At 40.1% G+C, this 15,548-nt stretch overlaps 2 protein-coding genes across 2 annotated transcripts in view; one reads left to right on the plus strand and one right to left on the minus strand.

Annotated features, from left to right (window-relative positions):
- zbtb24 (zinc finger and BTB domain containing 24) overlaps positions 1-3,439 on the plus strand; it is a 26,434-nt gene extending 22,995 nt beyond the window's left edge. The window contains exon 8 of the transcript XR_004106834.2: positions 2,843-3,439. The gene's annotated coding sequence lies outside the window, so the exon portion shown is untranslated. The remainder of the gene's footprint in view (positions 1-2,842) is intronic.
- The window catches only part of si:ch73-242m19.1, a 33,285-nt gene that overhangs the window by 1,491 nt on the left and 16,246 nt on the right, over positions 1-15,548 (minus strand). The window contains exons 26-44 of the mRNA XM_031309955.2: positions 14,814-14,925; positions 14,384-14,558; positions 13,526-13,664; positions 12,267-12,420; positions 10,668-10,763; positions 9,493-9,657; positions 9,111-9,307; positions 7,912-8,050; positions 7,693-7,813; positions 7,497-7,606; positions 6,922-7,071; positions 6,612-6,659; positions 4,799-4,969; positions 4,274-4,426; positions 3,911-4,045; positions 2,893-3,045; positions 1,775-1,984; positions 748-868; positions 183-313 (exon numbers count right to left, since the gene is read on the minus strand). Coding sequence (XP_031165815.1) covers positions 183-313; positions 748-868; positions 1,775-1,984; positions 2,893-3,045; positions 3,911-4,045; positions 4,274-4,426; positions 4,799-4,969; positions 6,612-6,659; positions 6,922-7,071; positions 7,497-7,606; positions 7,693-7,813; positions 7,912-8,050; positions 9,111-9,307; positions 9,493-9,657; positions 10,668-10,763; positions 12,267-12,420; positions 13,526-13,664; positions 14,384-14,558; positions 14,814-14,925 — 2,680 coding nt within the window. The remainder of the gene's footprint in view (positions 1-182; positions 314-747; positions 869-1,774; positions 1,985-2,892; positions 3,046-3,910; positions 4,046-4,273; positions 4,427-4,798; positions 4,970-6,611; positions 6,660-6,921; positions 7,072-7,496; positions 7,607-7,692; positions 7,814-7,911; positions 8,051-9,110; positions 9,308-9,492; positions 9,658-10,667; positions 10,764-12,266; positions 12,421-13,525; positions 13,665-14,383; positions 14,559-14,813; positions 14,926-15,548) is intronic.

Raw genomic sequence — 15,548 nt, forward strand, 5'->3', positions numbered from 1 at the left:
TCCACTGTGCAGTGAATAAAACTCATCTGAACCAGCCACTGAATTGGACCTGAGAAAACGTTTTCCTCTACATTTGAAAAAATGAAATTTGAACATACTTTAATCATGTGTCGCCCTCTTCCCCACAATTGGCTACAGCTCGTTTAGAAGTTTAAACTTTAGTTGAACTTGTGCTCACTCACTGCTTTAGGCCGGTCTATTCTGGCTGTTCCTGCTGTCTGGTGCCGTGGCGCTGTAGCAAAGCACTGAAGTGTTGCGTTTGTGAGGCTGCCAAGCTGCAAGGCGGAGTGCTGCTGACTGGCCCTGTGTAGACCTGAGACAGAAATAGAACAGAGTGAAATTTAGTGCTCCACACTGCAGGGTGAAAATACAATCTAATGGAATTTAAAATGTCATCACAAAAAGTTACGAGTATCTGGATAACATGATGGTTTTAGTTGTACTCCTGAACCGCATCAGCAGCTAGAAGTATATAACTATTAATCATTTTTACAGATTATCACTTTACTGCTCTGAAATGAAGCTAAGACTAAGATACTGTGGTGGGTACAGAACCTGCTGAGGGACCTCTAGTAATCCTGCTGACTGACAGCGTGTAATAAGTCCTGCTTTGCCCTGTGATAGAATTGGGAGTGATATGTAAGGTCAAATCATTTGAAGTAAATGGAGAAACTCTCCCAGTTAACCGGACAGACTGGCCAGAGTACAGAGAGGCATATCATATCATCTATCTCTGTTGATGTGTACCTGTTGTAGAGGTGCATCTGGAGAAAGCTGCCTCCATGTCGTTCACCTGGCTCTGCAGTTTATCCACTCGCTGAAAGGCTTCTTGTTTGATGCTGAGCTCCTGTTGGAGCTGGCCCTTTACCTACAGTAGATCCACACAATAACATGTGCAACAGAAAACATTTAGTTAGAGGGATCTTTTTTAGTAATTGACCATTTTGGTCGAGACTGAAACATTTCAACAACTATTTGTAGATTGTCATTCATGTATCCCAGAAGACGAATACTACTAATGTGGCTGACTTTTCCTCTAGGGCCACCATGAGGCTGACATTTGGGGTTTTGAGTGAAATGTCTCATTAAAAGTTGAATATGTAATTGTTTCCTGCTAGGCGCTCTCAATCAACAACTATCAACTGAGCAGAACAATGTTTCTGTTCAAACATTAAAGGCGCTTTAAGGTGCGTTCTTCATGTAGTTCAGTGACCTTATGATATCAGCGCATTAGAAAAACGTTTTTTTTCATAAGGCACCAAACTAAAGAGCATCTTCTCTGCCTCTGTGTCCAAAGTAATCGATTATTTTTTTCTGCATATCATTGATGTCTAGTGAAAACCAAATATCTGAAATGTTTGATTTTAAATTGTTTCAGATTAACAGGGTTAAGAAATTTCTCCTACTTCTTAAGCTAAATAGATTGACTTATCGTAACACTGTATTGTCACCAAGCTGAAAACCTTTTTTTTTTTTTATTATCTCATGTTCTTATGTATCTCAAGTTAAACATTTTAAAAAGACAGTACATGGTTTCCACAGGACAACTTTTATATGTAATATATTTGTCTAAACAACAGAGAAAACAAGAACTCTTCTGTGCACGCACACACACACACACACACAACAGAGAAAACAAGAACTCTTCTGTGCACGCACGCACACACACACACACACACACACACACACACACACAACAGAGAAAACAAGAACTCTTCTGTGCACGCACACACACGCACAAACACAGACACAAAGTGCAATAAAATGTACAGACCTGTCGGATCTCTTTGGCACTGCGTTGTCGCTGTAACTGGTTCATCCGGCTGCCTCTGTCCAGCTGCTCGCTGAACTCCTTGAGCCGTCTCTCTCGGTCCTCCACGTCGGCTCGCATTAGTTCCAGGCTCTGCACTCGATAGCTGTCCAGCTCCTGCCTGCTGCGAGCCTCCTGTGCAGACTGATGCCTGGCCACCTGGAGCTCCTCTGTCTGTGTATCAGTGGTTATTCAGCTTGGCAGATTAAGTTTATTTGCCTCTCAGCGTTTGACATTATGACAATTTAAAATGGCACTGCTCACTTCATTGTAGAGTTTTTATATGAGTCTAAGTCTATTGGAGCAAAATGTACTTATACATACACCAAATAAAGTCCTCAAATACCAGAAATCAAATCATGTGGTAGTTGCATACAGTACTAAAATACTTGTTAAAAAGCCGATTAGTCAATTGACAACAATGTTAATAATGTATTATAAGTTTTGAGCTGCAATGGCAAAAGTTCAGTGGTTCCAGCTTCTTACACGTGATACTTTCTAGTTATTTCTGAATGTAATCTGAATAAACTGTTAAAATAGGTAGTAGATTAATCGATAATGAAAAGAATTATTTGTTGCAGATCCAAATCCAAAAGTTTCCTTTAAAGTACATTTAAAGTCAGGAACATTTGAAGACACGGTTCGTGAGAAAATCCTCGACAAAAAGCTTAAGGACAGTGAATATGTAGATACTGAACTCATTAAGCTCAGTTATAATTATTGCTGGTTATTAATTAAATGTATGCAATATTTCTAGAAAAATAAGGGTTTAACCTTAAACTAAGATTCCAGAAACTATAATTTAAATACATGTACATTTGTATCTCTGTGTCCCATCCGGCAATGACAGATCAAGAGCCAGGGAGGGGAGGGGGGGTTATTGTTGTGTCTTTGTAAATTATAGAGTATGGTCTAGACCTACTCTATCTGTAAAGTGTCCTGACTGAGATAACTCATGTCATGATTTGACACTATAAATACAAACTGAATTTAATTTTAATAGAATAGAAATGTAATTGTTTTGCTCTACAGTCACTGTTCCTGTTTGGGCAGCAGTGAGGTGTAGATGTGACTTGCTGTACCTTCATGCGGAGCAGCTTCCTGGCGCTGCTGCTCTCGGCCTGGCAGCAGGTCAACACCTTCCTGGCGGCCTCCAGCTCCTCCTGCAGGAAAACCACCTCCTCCTCTGATGTCATCTTCACTCGGAGGGCCGCGCTGCGACAGCTGACCTCCCTCTGGGCACAATGGAAAATGTTATAATAACCATTACCACAATCAATATGTTTCAGCAATGTTTTATGATGACTGATGAGTCAAAAGTATAATTTAGTACACAAATACACGAATCAGTAAGTTGAATAATGAAATGTAAAAAAAGATCTATAAGCAACAAGCTTAAAATGTGATTTACATAATTGGCTAAAGTGTTATGACTGACTTCCTAACTGATTGCAAAAGTTAAGGGGGAAACATAAAGCTTGTTTTAATCAATCAGAATATCTAACTATTACTTATATGTACGTATATGTATTCAATTATGCTTTGGACAAATCAGATATTACAAAACAAAACGGGTCAAAACTAACTCGATACGAACGTGTAGTGAAAATAAAGGACACAACACAGACAGCAAACACAAGCTTTTGTTTTCTGGTGTTCCCTCAAAAGAGTTTATGTGGCTTTGCTCTTGTTGCCTTCCCCTAGGGGGTCCTTGGAGTTGCTGCAGGGGGGGGGGCCGCTAAATTATTGTTCGATGGTTTAAAAAAAAAAAAAAGAAAAAAGTCTGAAAAATATACACTAACATGATTTTTTTTTTTTTTTTTTTTTTTTTTTAAATGTACACAACATTGATCATACGCTTACTGGCCTACAGTTAAGGGAACCATAAGGTAGCCATAGCTTAGTATTGTATGCACCATAAAAAGGTATGTGTAAAGGCTTTAGGCCGCCCTAAACATTACTGTAGGTCCAGTTTACTATGCAACTAAATTTGATACCATATATCTAGTCCCTGCTCAGACTAGGGGTCCTAAAAAAATGTTGAAGACCCCTGCTGCAGAAGATAAATTTGATTGGTGAGTATTGAATATTCCTGCTGACCTGCTGAGTTTGAAGCAGCTGTCGGTGGAGTTTCTCCTGGTGGAGCGCCTGCCTCCAGCGGCTCAGAGCTTTCTGTTTACAGAGCAGAGCAGCCAGCCGGCTGTTCTCCAGGCTCAACTCATCCACCTCTTCTCTCTAACACACAGGGAGCACACACACACACTGGTTGCTTTAAAATGGCCATGAGCTGGAAGTTTAACATTGTTTTGAACAGGTTTCAAGGGGAAAAGATAGACAGACAACTACTTTGTGAGTTATTCTGCATTTTACATGTCTACAGTTCTTTCATGAGAAAATGCTGTATTTGATTTTTTTTTACATTATACATATAAAGCTAAACTCCTGTTTTCTGCCTTCCTGTACCTTTGACTGTGTGAGTGTGAGTCCTTCACTGTTGTTGGTGCAGCCGTACTTCTTCTTGAGCTTGATGATTCGGTCCACTCCCTCGCTTCTTGTTCTGCTCACCATCTCACTCACATCTTGCTCCATCTGCCGCTGGTACCCATCCAGCCTGGCCTGAGAAACAAACACACAGTGACGACAAATAAAGGTGTTTTTTGGCTCAAAAAGTAGATACAGTAAGTGAAATAGTGACTCTTGGAAATTAGACAATGCAAGCTGCAAACAGCAATTCAATACAGTGAAGAGCAAAAATATTAAAAACATGAGTAAAGCAAGTTTTACGACTGCCAGTTTCAACAGCATACCACATTGCATTCAGCTACTGTATATCAATAAAAGATCATATTTAACGTGAAGATGAGCTTGCAAAATTTTGTCATGTGCACTTTAGAAATCACTCAGAGGTACACAATATTCTAAATTTAAAGATGACATTTTTGTCACTGGTGAAAGTATTTTCCTAAAGATAGCTGGATACATTTTCACCTTTAGCTGGATGCAGGTAGAGAAGAGGTGTCGGACTAAAGGGTCATAGCGTTCTCTGAATTTGAGACTGAGTTGCTCTTCTAGAGTTCTCTTCTCTTCTTCCAGGTGAGCGACTTGTGCCTGCAGCGCTGAGATCTCCAACATCATCCCACGACATACAACAACAGCACCCTGTCGTACAGCACAAAAAAAGACTTATTTTAGGAACGCACTTGTTTGCCTTGATTACAAAGGGAAAAAAAACAATATGAAATCTACCTATTCAAAATGTTTTCTTAATGACAAGGCATTGTCCAAATACTGTGCAAGACTTTACACGAATTGTCACCTAGATTTATTGCCCTCTGCGCTAACTGACCAGCACGCCCATTCCTTGAGCCCTAATGCTGCAAATAGGGCTAAAAAAAACTTCCTTTGGGTGAATCACATTCATTTCCCAGCTGCCTCTGTTGAGCTGCTTTCTGGCCAACAGCAGCAGAAAACCCATGTGTGTGAGCTCAAAGCAGCTCAGCACAAATCCTCTGAGTGAGTGAACACCTCAGATGAGGATTTAAGTCACTTTATCTCACATGATTTGTCCTATTTCCTACATATTCTTTTTAACAATGTTTTTATAGATTTTTCATTGCAATTACAAGTTTTAACAACAGTCCTGACCCTCTCTTAACCTCTGCTGTACTATAACAGCTAAGAAACAAAAAGCAAATGATATGACAGTATCACATGTACAGAGCAATGGAACCTCCAGCAAAGCCATGATATGCATAAATACAAAAATAAATAAGAATTGCACCTTTGCTGTCACCCTGCAAGACATGTCTCAGTCCTTTCCCCTTCTGGGGTTCACCACTTATTTTCATTTTAGATATCCTGTCCCACATTTACCCTCTGTAGAAGCTCCTCTATGTCTCCTTTTTTATGATATGATCTGGTCAAATGGTTTCCAGATTTTCTCATACACCCCCAATTTGCTTTTTAAAATATACTCAGCAAAAAAAGAAACGTCCTCTCACTTTCAACTGCTTTTATTTTCAGCCAACTTAACATGCGTAAAACTTTGTATGAACATAAAAAAATGTAACTACTAAGAACTAAACTGAACAACGTTTCACAGACATGTGACAAACAGAAATGGAAAAATGTGTCCCTGAACAAAGGATGGTCAAAATCAAAAGTCACAGTCAGTATCTGGTGTGGCCACCAGCTGCATTAAGTACTGCAGTGCATCTCCTCATGGACTGCACCAGGTTTGCCAGTTCTTGTTGTGAGATGTTATCCCACTCTTCCACCAAGGCACCTGCAAGTTCCTGGACATTTCTGGGGGGGCATGGTTCTCGCCCTTACCCTCCAATCCAACAGGTCCCAGACGTGCTCAATGGGATTGAGATCCGGGCTCTTCGCTGGCCATGACAGAACACTAACATTCCTGTCTTGCAGGAAATCGTGCACAGAACGAGCGGTATGGCTGGAGGCATTATCATGCTGGAGGGTCATGTCAGGATGAGCCTGCAGGAAGGGTACCACATGACGGAGGAGGATGTCTTCCCTGTAACGTTCAGCAACTTTTGATTTTGACCATCCTTTGTTCAGGGACACATTTTTCCATTTCTGTTAGTCACATGTCTGTGAAACGTTCAGTTTAGTTCTTAGTAGTTGAATCTTTTTATGTTAATACAAAATTTTACACATGTTAAGTTGGCTGAAAGTAAAAGCAGTTGAAAGTGAGAGGACGTTTCTTTTTTTGCTGAGTATATATATATGTTCATCTCTCCATGGTCATGCATTGCTATTTCCTACATATTACCGTAGTTACCTCTTTGTGAGAGTCACTTTTCTGAGAGTCCTTAAGATTCTTTAAATCCTGAGGTTAAAAATGGAAAAGAATCATACAACACAATAAAAAAACACAGTACAGTCATGATTATGTGAGCCATAAATCAATGAAAATTATTACATACTGTACGATACTAAAAACAGGTCTTTCCTGACAAACAAAATCATTGTACACTAGGATTAAAACCTTGCCTAAGTTAGTTTTGGAAGTTTGGAAGTAAATGATGTCTCCATAAACTGCCAAGAAAACACACTGTATTGTGTGATGAGGCGATAATCCCCACATGTACCTGTTCTCGCTGATACAGGAGCCGAGTCTCCTGCTGCAGGATTTGTTCATAAAACTGCGAGTAAAGCAGGAAGCTGCGGCGCTCTCGCTCCGTCAGAGAACAGCCGAGGTGAGTGAGACACAGCTGGAGGTGATCCTGAGAGACCCTCAGCTGAAAGAAACAAACACCAGGAGCCCTATTACACAGCATGGAGACGTCTGTACAGTGAACATAACACTGGAGAAGGGAGCAAATGTGTATAAGAATACAGAATTACAGTTTCTAGTTATCAAATCCAAGAGTTATCTTTCATCAGCAATACTTTGTTTGCATCCCCATATTTGAGGTGTAAATATAAGGTGAAAAAATAAGGATTGTATCTCTTTTTAAGTATTAAACTAGTTTAAACACACTTCTGCGTTTCTCACTATTCTTAATAAGTATTTTCAGAAGTAACACTAACTTATTTCTTTTTTATTTCCCACATATATCTTTAATCAAGAGAGTTTTTCCCATGTAAGATAATGCAGTTGCAGCATGTTATTTGCAGGAAGACATATTGTAGTTATCGTGCATCGTTTGGCCTACAGTGTTACCTGTCCCTCGGCCTCTTCACCTCCCTCCATCAGCTGCTGGATGAACGTTTCCATAATCTGCGGCCGCTCGGGGGACAAACTGTACTTCAGCGGGGCTTTCTTCCACAGCTCTGAACAGACAGAATAGACTTTTTTATAAAGACGTCTATATTAATTCGGTGCTTATAGGTACATTTATTGTTTTTTTTTGGCAGACCTGTAGGTAGGCCTGTGTCCTGTCGAGTTCGCTCTGAAACCACCAGCGTCAGCTCTCTGTTAATCTTCCTCTGCACCGCTCTGATCATGTCACACTCGGTACTCTCCAGCAGTTTGTGAAGCTGAGAGGTTGACAGTGTATTTTACAAAGAAATTAGGTCATGTTACAAACACATTGGGACAATATTTTATGCAGTTAAGTAGTTGTACTGTGCAGTACCTGCCAGGCTTTCACATCAACTTCTGAAGCTCCAGGCGGAGGCAGGAGAGACTGGCTGCCAGATATTAAGACCTCATAGTCCCGCTCCTTACCCATTTGTTGAGCCAGAGCTCTCATACTGGGGTAAAAGATTTCAGCTCTGTAAAGGAAGGACAGCCATTTAAAGATGGGACTAACACGTGTATTTAAAACAATTACCGTTTAAGCCGCCAGATGTTAAGAAAGTAGAGATTCAAAGTTCATTCTTGATCTTAGAGACAGCAGTTGAAAAATAATCTTATCACAAGGTAATATTTGATTCTTTTGGTAGCTGTTCTGGAGCTTTCAATCATATCACATGAGCTTCATCAGCTGATGGAGTTTGCCCCAGTTATCATGAAATAGAAAATAGGGGGACAACTTTAAAGACATTGCATTGCACTTAAAGGTGCTCTAACCGATGTCACGCATTTTTTAGGCTACAACATTTTTTGTCACATACAGCAAACATCTCCTCACTATCCGCTAGCTGCCTGTCCCCTGAACACACTGTAAAAAAACGCAGTCTCTGTAGACAGCCCAGGCTTCACCAAACGCCAACAAAAACAAACTGCGCCAACCTGCACCACCAAACATAACGTAGCGTTCCAGCCAATAACCGACAAGAAGGATTTTGGAGTGGGGGTTGGGGGGGTTAGTGCGCAGAAGCACGGAAGGGAGGGGGAGGGGACGGGATGAGGGGAAGGGAGGGGCGAGCTAGCCTCAGTTTTGTTTGAAAATACTTCAAATGTCAACAAGAAGTGCCGTCACCCAACATCGCTTAGAGCAACTTTAAGTTGTCCCTAAAGTGCTCAAAAGAAGAAAACGCTTTTGAACATCTACAAGTTCTGAGCAAACTCCATCTGCTGATGAAGAAAACTGACAGGATTGAAAGCTTCAGAACAGCCACTAAATGTACCCTGTTGTGAGACTGTTCTATGTTGTATATTCAGTCTATTTATATTTGCATTACAAGAAATAAAAGAATTCGAGGAACAATGTTATACCGAAGCAGCCACTGACACACATTAATGAATTAAGGAAATAAAATGCCTTGGTAGTTTTTAGGGTATATTATATTGGTGGCTGCTATCTGATATTTATCAACACAAGCTAAGAAACCTACATACAGCTGTCTGAAGGTAACGAAATCCTCACTCTTTCTGAGCTTCCCACCGTACCTGTAGAGTTTCACAAACTGCTGATAGAAACTGGGCGTTCTTAACGTTTGAGCGCCCAAACGTCTTCGAGCCCAGCTCTCCTTGAACACCTGAAGCTGCTTGGCCAGCAGGAGGAAACCTTTCAGCACAGACTGGACTCGGATTGGATCCTGAAGAAGAACGGACACACTAGTCGTCTTCTTTTCTTCTTCAGCTTCCTATAACAAAGACAAAAAAACTAACAGAATGTGACAGACAATAACAGAACTGTGTGGGTTTAAAGCCAGAAGCAGCCTCGTAGTTGCACAAAAGGAATGGTTTACACATAATCCAAACTGTCTTGTTTGCCTGCTTAACCATGCAGTTTATAAGTTGTCACAACTTATAAATAACAATCGTTTACTTCATCAGGTTTTCCGTCGTGCAGAAGGTCATCCTTGTTGCCATGGAGACGAACAGGCTCGGCCTCTCTTCCACTGTTCAGGACGTCCTCCATGAGCAGCGACACGCCGAGGATTGCTGCGTTGGCCTGCAGTCTGCTGCGATCGCTCAGACCGCTCAGACACAGCTGCAGACAAACACAACTCCTCTGTGATATTCAAGTCAACTTTATTTCAGACACACAGGTCCATATCAGTACAAAAACATGCAAAACACAACACAGACAAGACAAAAAAAATGTAATTTCATAAGATCAAAGTGATTAAAACACATGCAGACATTTGTTCCAATGCTTCCAAAAACAAGAAGTGTACCTTGTGTCACTCATTATCTCTTGTAGACCTTGTTTGTTACTGTATGTATCCATAAAAAGTCAATACAATTAGTACAAGGTCTTCTCACCTCAGCTCAATGTTTCAGGTAACACTTAGAGTAATTTGAAGTGACAAAATGTTATATTTGTTGGGTGCAAGTGATTTTTTTGTCCTGATGACAGTGCTATAGAGCAGGGATCTTCAATAGGGGGTCCCGGACCCCTTGGGGGTCCTCAGAGTCAATGCAGGGGGGCCTCCAAATTATAATACATTTTGGAATTTTTTTCCCCCCAAAATTTTAAAGTCTTTTTTTTTTAAAACATGAATCCAACATATTATTAGCACATATAAATCCCCATTGATGATAGGCTTACTAGCCCATATGTAAGGTGTCACTAAGGTAGCCATCCACAGATACAGTTCATCCTAAGTGTGTATGTTTAACATTAAAACGTAATTATAAAATCATGCCAACAATTATTAGGCTATTTTAATAGCTTAGTATTCTATGCAAAAAATGTATAAAGGCTTTAGGCTGCCCTACAAGTTACTGTAGGCCTAGTTTAATATGTAACTTTATTTTATACAATATATTTAGTGGGGGTGGGGGGGGGGGGTTCCTGCTCCGTCTCTCTTTCAGTTAAGAGGTCCTTGATTTAAAAAAAAACGTTGAAGACCCCTGCTATAGAGGAAACAAAGACAATAGGTGTCATCATATGGAGACCAAGAATATTTTCCTCAAATTTCAAGGCAATGTGGTCTATGGAGGAACCTCACATAGCCACTGTTACATCACACCATAAGCAGACAAAAACGTATTAACCTGCATGCAGTATTCGATGGGAGGAACGTCCCAAACATCCAGAGGGAACAATCCATGACAGGCTATGAAACTTCTCCATGGAAAAATTCCCTGAGCCTGCAGAGAAAGACAACATGAGACAAATCAAATTTCTCATCTTGACATGTAGTATTTACACTTTAAACTGATATATTTCAGGGTAAACAGTCTTAAATTTAATATTCTAAAAATAAGGCCCAAAAGTATTACATTTCATGTACAAAAGGTCTTACATTTTTCTCGTCCTTTTGTAGGATTAAATAAATGCCGTAACATCATAAACAAATATTTTGTGTGGGTAACATTTAAATTAACTATTTGTATTTTCAGTTTCATAGCATAAGAGCTCTAAATGGAACAAATATTTTATTCATTTTATGTGAGCATGAGTATGTGACAAAGGGGTAATGCACTCACCACTTATGTACATTTGTCCATGATTATTTTACACATTGCTCTATTTGTATTGAATTCATTTCACACAAAATCACTGTTCAGTTTCAGTTAGATTTACTAAGTTGCAGGTTTGAAACATTTAATTGTTTGTTTCTTCATACACACCTTTTCTTTGTTGATTTGTTTGGTCCACCATGAAGAAATGTTTGGGGAGGAGCCCCAGCAGCATGGTGTAGCAATGTCATCACTGACATCAGGGGGCAGACCCAAGTCATGGGGGTTTTCTGTGTGTAGTTTTTTTAATGTGTTTGTTTAATGCATTTGAGGGTTAATTGATATAAGTTACGTCCCTCATAAGGTTTTTATTTATTTATGTAAAATGAGTGCAAACTGTGTCTAGCTTTGTCCAGACTTTGGTAAAGTTAGAAATATTTGGTAGACCCACAGCTGGAAGATAGTGGTGCAGTCCGGGCTAGATTAGAGCCTGATAAAGGTAGTGGCATTTTGCTGCTTAGGGAGAGGGAAGCCTTGTTCATTCAAACATGTGCGTTAGTGACTTTTTGGTAGAGCCTAGAGACGAGAAGTTGTGCTGCTACAAACGCATGCTTTTCTCATTTTGTCAAGTAGATTTTGTTGTTTTGGCTCCAGTTTTTTTCAATATTTTCAAGATTTGTATTTTTTTAATTTATACTGGCACCCTGCAAATAAACATGCGCTGTTTGAAAATTTAAGAAGTCTGCCTGCCTATCTTTGCCACTCTGACTATGCTACGCAAATGTTTTATTAAATTTACGTAACGTTATTTGGTAAATACTTCTTTTCTTAAAATCCACACTGATGGGGCGCCTGGGTAGCTCACATGGTAGAGTACAGCGCCCATGTACAGAGGCTCAGTCCTCAACGCGGCGGCCGCAGGTTTCTTCTGACCTGTGGCCCTTTGCTGCATGTCATTCCCCCTCTCTCTCCTTTTTCAAGTCTAAACTGTCCTGTCAATAATAAAGGCCTAAAAATGCCAAAAAAAAATTCTTTAAAAAAAAAAAAAAGAATCCACGCTGATTTGCCATTATATGGCTGTGAAGTTGCCATTAAATTTCATCTTAGGTGGTTTAAAAAGTCTTAAATTTAACTTGGAGAACTCTTGGGGTACCCTGTATTTGTCCACTGATATCATGCAGCTAAACCAACCTGACAGCCTCGAGTCTCTAAAGGTGGAGGAACAGGCAGCGTGAGACTGAACACGCCCGTCTGGACACTGTCGCTCAGCGGGGGGAGGGCGGTCGCCATGTTGTCACTCACACTCTGGTAAGAGGTAACGTCACCGGAGGAGAGGAACACCTCCCTGAAACATGAAAGAAAGGGAAAAGTCTGACCATCTCATTTATTTCCTTTATTAGATAGTGACAGTAAAGAGAAGACAGGAAATGTGATGTGCGGTTCATGGTCGGCGCTTTAACCTCTGGGACACCCCAACAGTGTTACACTTCATTAAATATTAGGCGTTATAGTGGCCGGGTTGGTTCAGTGGGTAGAGCAGGCGCACATATATTTAGAGGTTTATGCCTCAACGCAGAGGTCCAGGGTCGATTCCGACCTGTGACAATTTCCTGCATGTCTTCCCCCTCTCTCTCCCCTTTCTCACCTGTCCTGTCCATTAAAGGCGGAATAGCCCAAAAAATAATCTTAAACCTGACCAATAACCTTACATCAACCAACCACTTTATAATCATGTTTACCACTACTTTGGTACTACCAGGTCTTGTGTAAAGATCAATAGAGAAATTCTAGGTTGCCCTAAGCTAGAAGGAAATGAGACGATGTGTGCTGCCATAGGAGAGCCATAAAAAAGAATAAATCTGTAAAAGTATAATAATTACATCATATAAAATAAATACATAAAATACAGTGGTTTAGATGCAATACAAATATTTACACAAATAGATGAACAAATATGAAAATAATGAAAATGCTTATTAGTATTTTATATTTTATTGTTATTTGTCCTTATATATCTAAATTCATTCATCTGTTTTTTATTGTTATATTTTCAATTTTTTGCTTTACTTATTTTTTCATTTATTCCTCTTTACATTTCCATATCCATTATCTTTTACACATTTATTCTTTTTTATGGCACCCCTATGGATCCATAAATACAAAGCTAAATTAGAACTAGTGTCAAGCTCTTTCAGAAAGAAAAAAAAAGGATTAGTGGGCAAAATCGCAAATCCATTACTCTCAAAAAGGCCGTAAGTAGCCCAGCTAAAGGATGACAGTAGACATAATAGCATAACAAAGGGAACCAGCAACAAGAGAGCGAATATAAAAAAGAAACAGTTGCATGAGTGCCTTTAAATCATTTGTGATAGAAAGTCAGTGAAGGCAGAGAGAGATTAATTGATCAATCTGGCTCAGCTCCGAGATTAGTGGCCAAACTCCTCACTGACCTGATGAGGTGTCTCACAGCGGTGTCAAACTGCAGGAGGACGACGTGCCTGCGCAGCTGCAGCAGTCGGCCCACAGACTCTGGGCTGCTGGGATCAGACAGACGGTCGACCTGATGCTGGATCTCCAGCAGCTCTGCTCCTGTACAGCACCCACAGAGGAGGACACAAAGCCTTGTGAGTCAACAAGGAAGAGTGACCCGGCGTGGAGGAAGCCCGGGGCCCCCATTTGAAACCAGGCCCAGATAGAAGGCTCATTAGCAAGCGTCTGGTGGCTGGACTTGCCACAGAACCCGGCCGGGCACAGCCCAATAAAGCAATAAACCAGAGGCTGGCTCTGGGGACATGGAACGTCACCTCTCTGTGGGCGAAAGAGTCGGAACTTGTGCGTTCGGAACAATGTTGCGCTGTACAGCACCTTGTAACCCTGGTTTTGAAAGGCACTTTATAAATAAATGTACTTACTTGCTGTATCTATGTACATTTACAAAAATATTTTTTATGTACTGTATATTAAAGACAGGGTTGGTAACTATTTCCAATATACATTGTAGTAATATAACTTTGTTATAAATTGTTTGAAATGGTCTTTACACCCTGACAGCAATAAAGAACTTATGGCCCCTTAAAAAAGGAGCTAAAAAAGATCCGTCATCTGGAGCTGCTGTAATCCTGTAAAAATGTCCACCAATCACTGCCTCGCGGCAGTTGTTGTACCTTTATAAAATGTGTCTGTCCTTTCATGTATGTCGAATGACCTCTGTGTATGAGATGGTGCTCTATAAATCAACTTGCCTTGCTTATTAGGACTAATATTTGCATATGGGCAGCTGTGATGCTCTGTTTCCAAGATCCACCTACCGATGCCTTCAGTGCCTCCCCAGTCAGCTGCAAGTGAGCCCTGCATATCCTGTCCTCTCCTACAGCTACAGGAGTCTTCTGTGTTTCCCAGTCTGGAGAAACTAACCAGGTAATAAATGATGTCATGGAGAGCTGAAACTATCTGCAGAGTGTGATGGAGAGCTGCTGAACACGCCTGTTGAAATAAGAGTTTCGACAAGAAATGTATAAACAAGAAAGTAAATTGCAAAAGTTTAGACCCCAAAGATGATGTGAAAAGTAAATAAAAGACATTTTATAACGTGTGATCCAGGAAGACAAATGCAAGCACTAAAATCTACATAGAAACACACCAGTGCATTCAAAACTATTCATGGTTTTAAAAAAAGCAGCTAAATGCATCATGTCTTGTGCCGCTGTATTAATAGCCTTATGAGTTTAAGCGTCTCACCGAAACATTTTTGAACATGTGAAGCACTTCCGAGAAGTGGGGGATGTACCATAAGTTGAGGAGACATTTGCCTTCTGCAGACAACAACTGCTGCGGACGATGCTGAAAACTCCTATTTGTGGAGAGAGGTGTGATTAGACTCTCAGGTGAAGAGTGAAGTAACACAACACAGATCTGTGTTTATGTACAAACTTTTTCTGTTTTTCGATGTTAGTAACGCCTGCACACTGACTCTAAACCACGTTAGAGGTAGAGACGTATTCATGTCCCCTTAAATACTTCACCCACTAAAATCTGACACCAAGAGGCCTAAAACAAACTTACAAAATAATAATAATGTACATTTATTCATGGCATAGCTTTCCATAGTCTTTAGCATAACATACATTCAGCTCCACATGTTTCTAGATTGCACTGCATCTGTGGACTTTTACATGGAACTATTCCTTCATGCTGGTTTTGGCATTACCACATCAATACCTTTTGCACCACCCTCATTCCAACTTTAACCAAAGTTTTCTGTGTGTTTAGTTTTCCTTTTTATTTCTTCCTTTAGTGCTTTTATATACTTTGTAAAATTGTATTGCCTATTTCATTGTTTTATTACCTTCAATATTTGTTTAAACATTTTTTTGTGTGTAGCTTGGAATGGGCTGCATAAAGACAATAAAGCTGAACCATCAGCCTTAATAGACAGTCCTTACAGACAAATATTATGAATATGTGTGGAGTTTT

This window comes from Sander lucioperca, chromosome 18 (assembly GCF_008315115.2).
Source record: "Sander lucioperca isolate FBNREF2018 chromosome 18, SLUC_FBN_1.2, whole genome shotgun sequence".
Lineage (NCBI taxonomy): Eukaryota > Metazoa > Chordata > Actinopteri > Perciformes > Percidae > Sander > Sander lucioperca.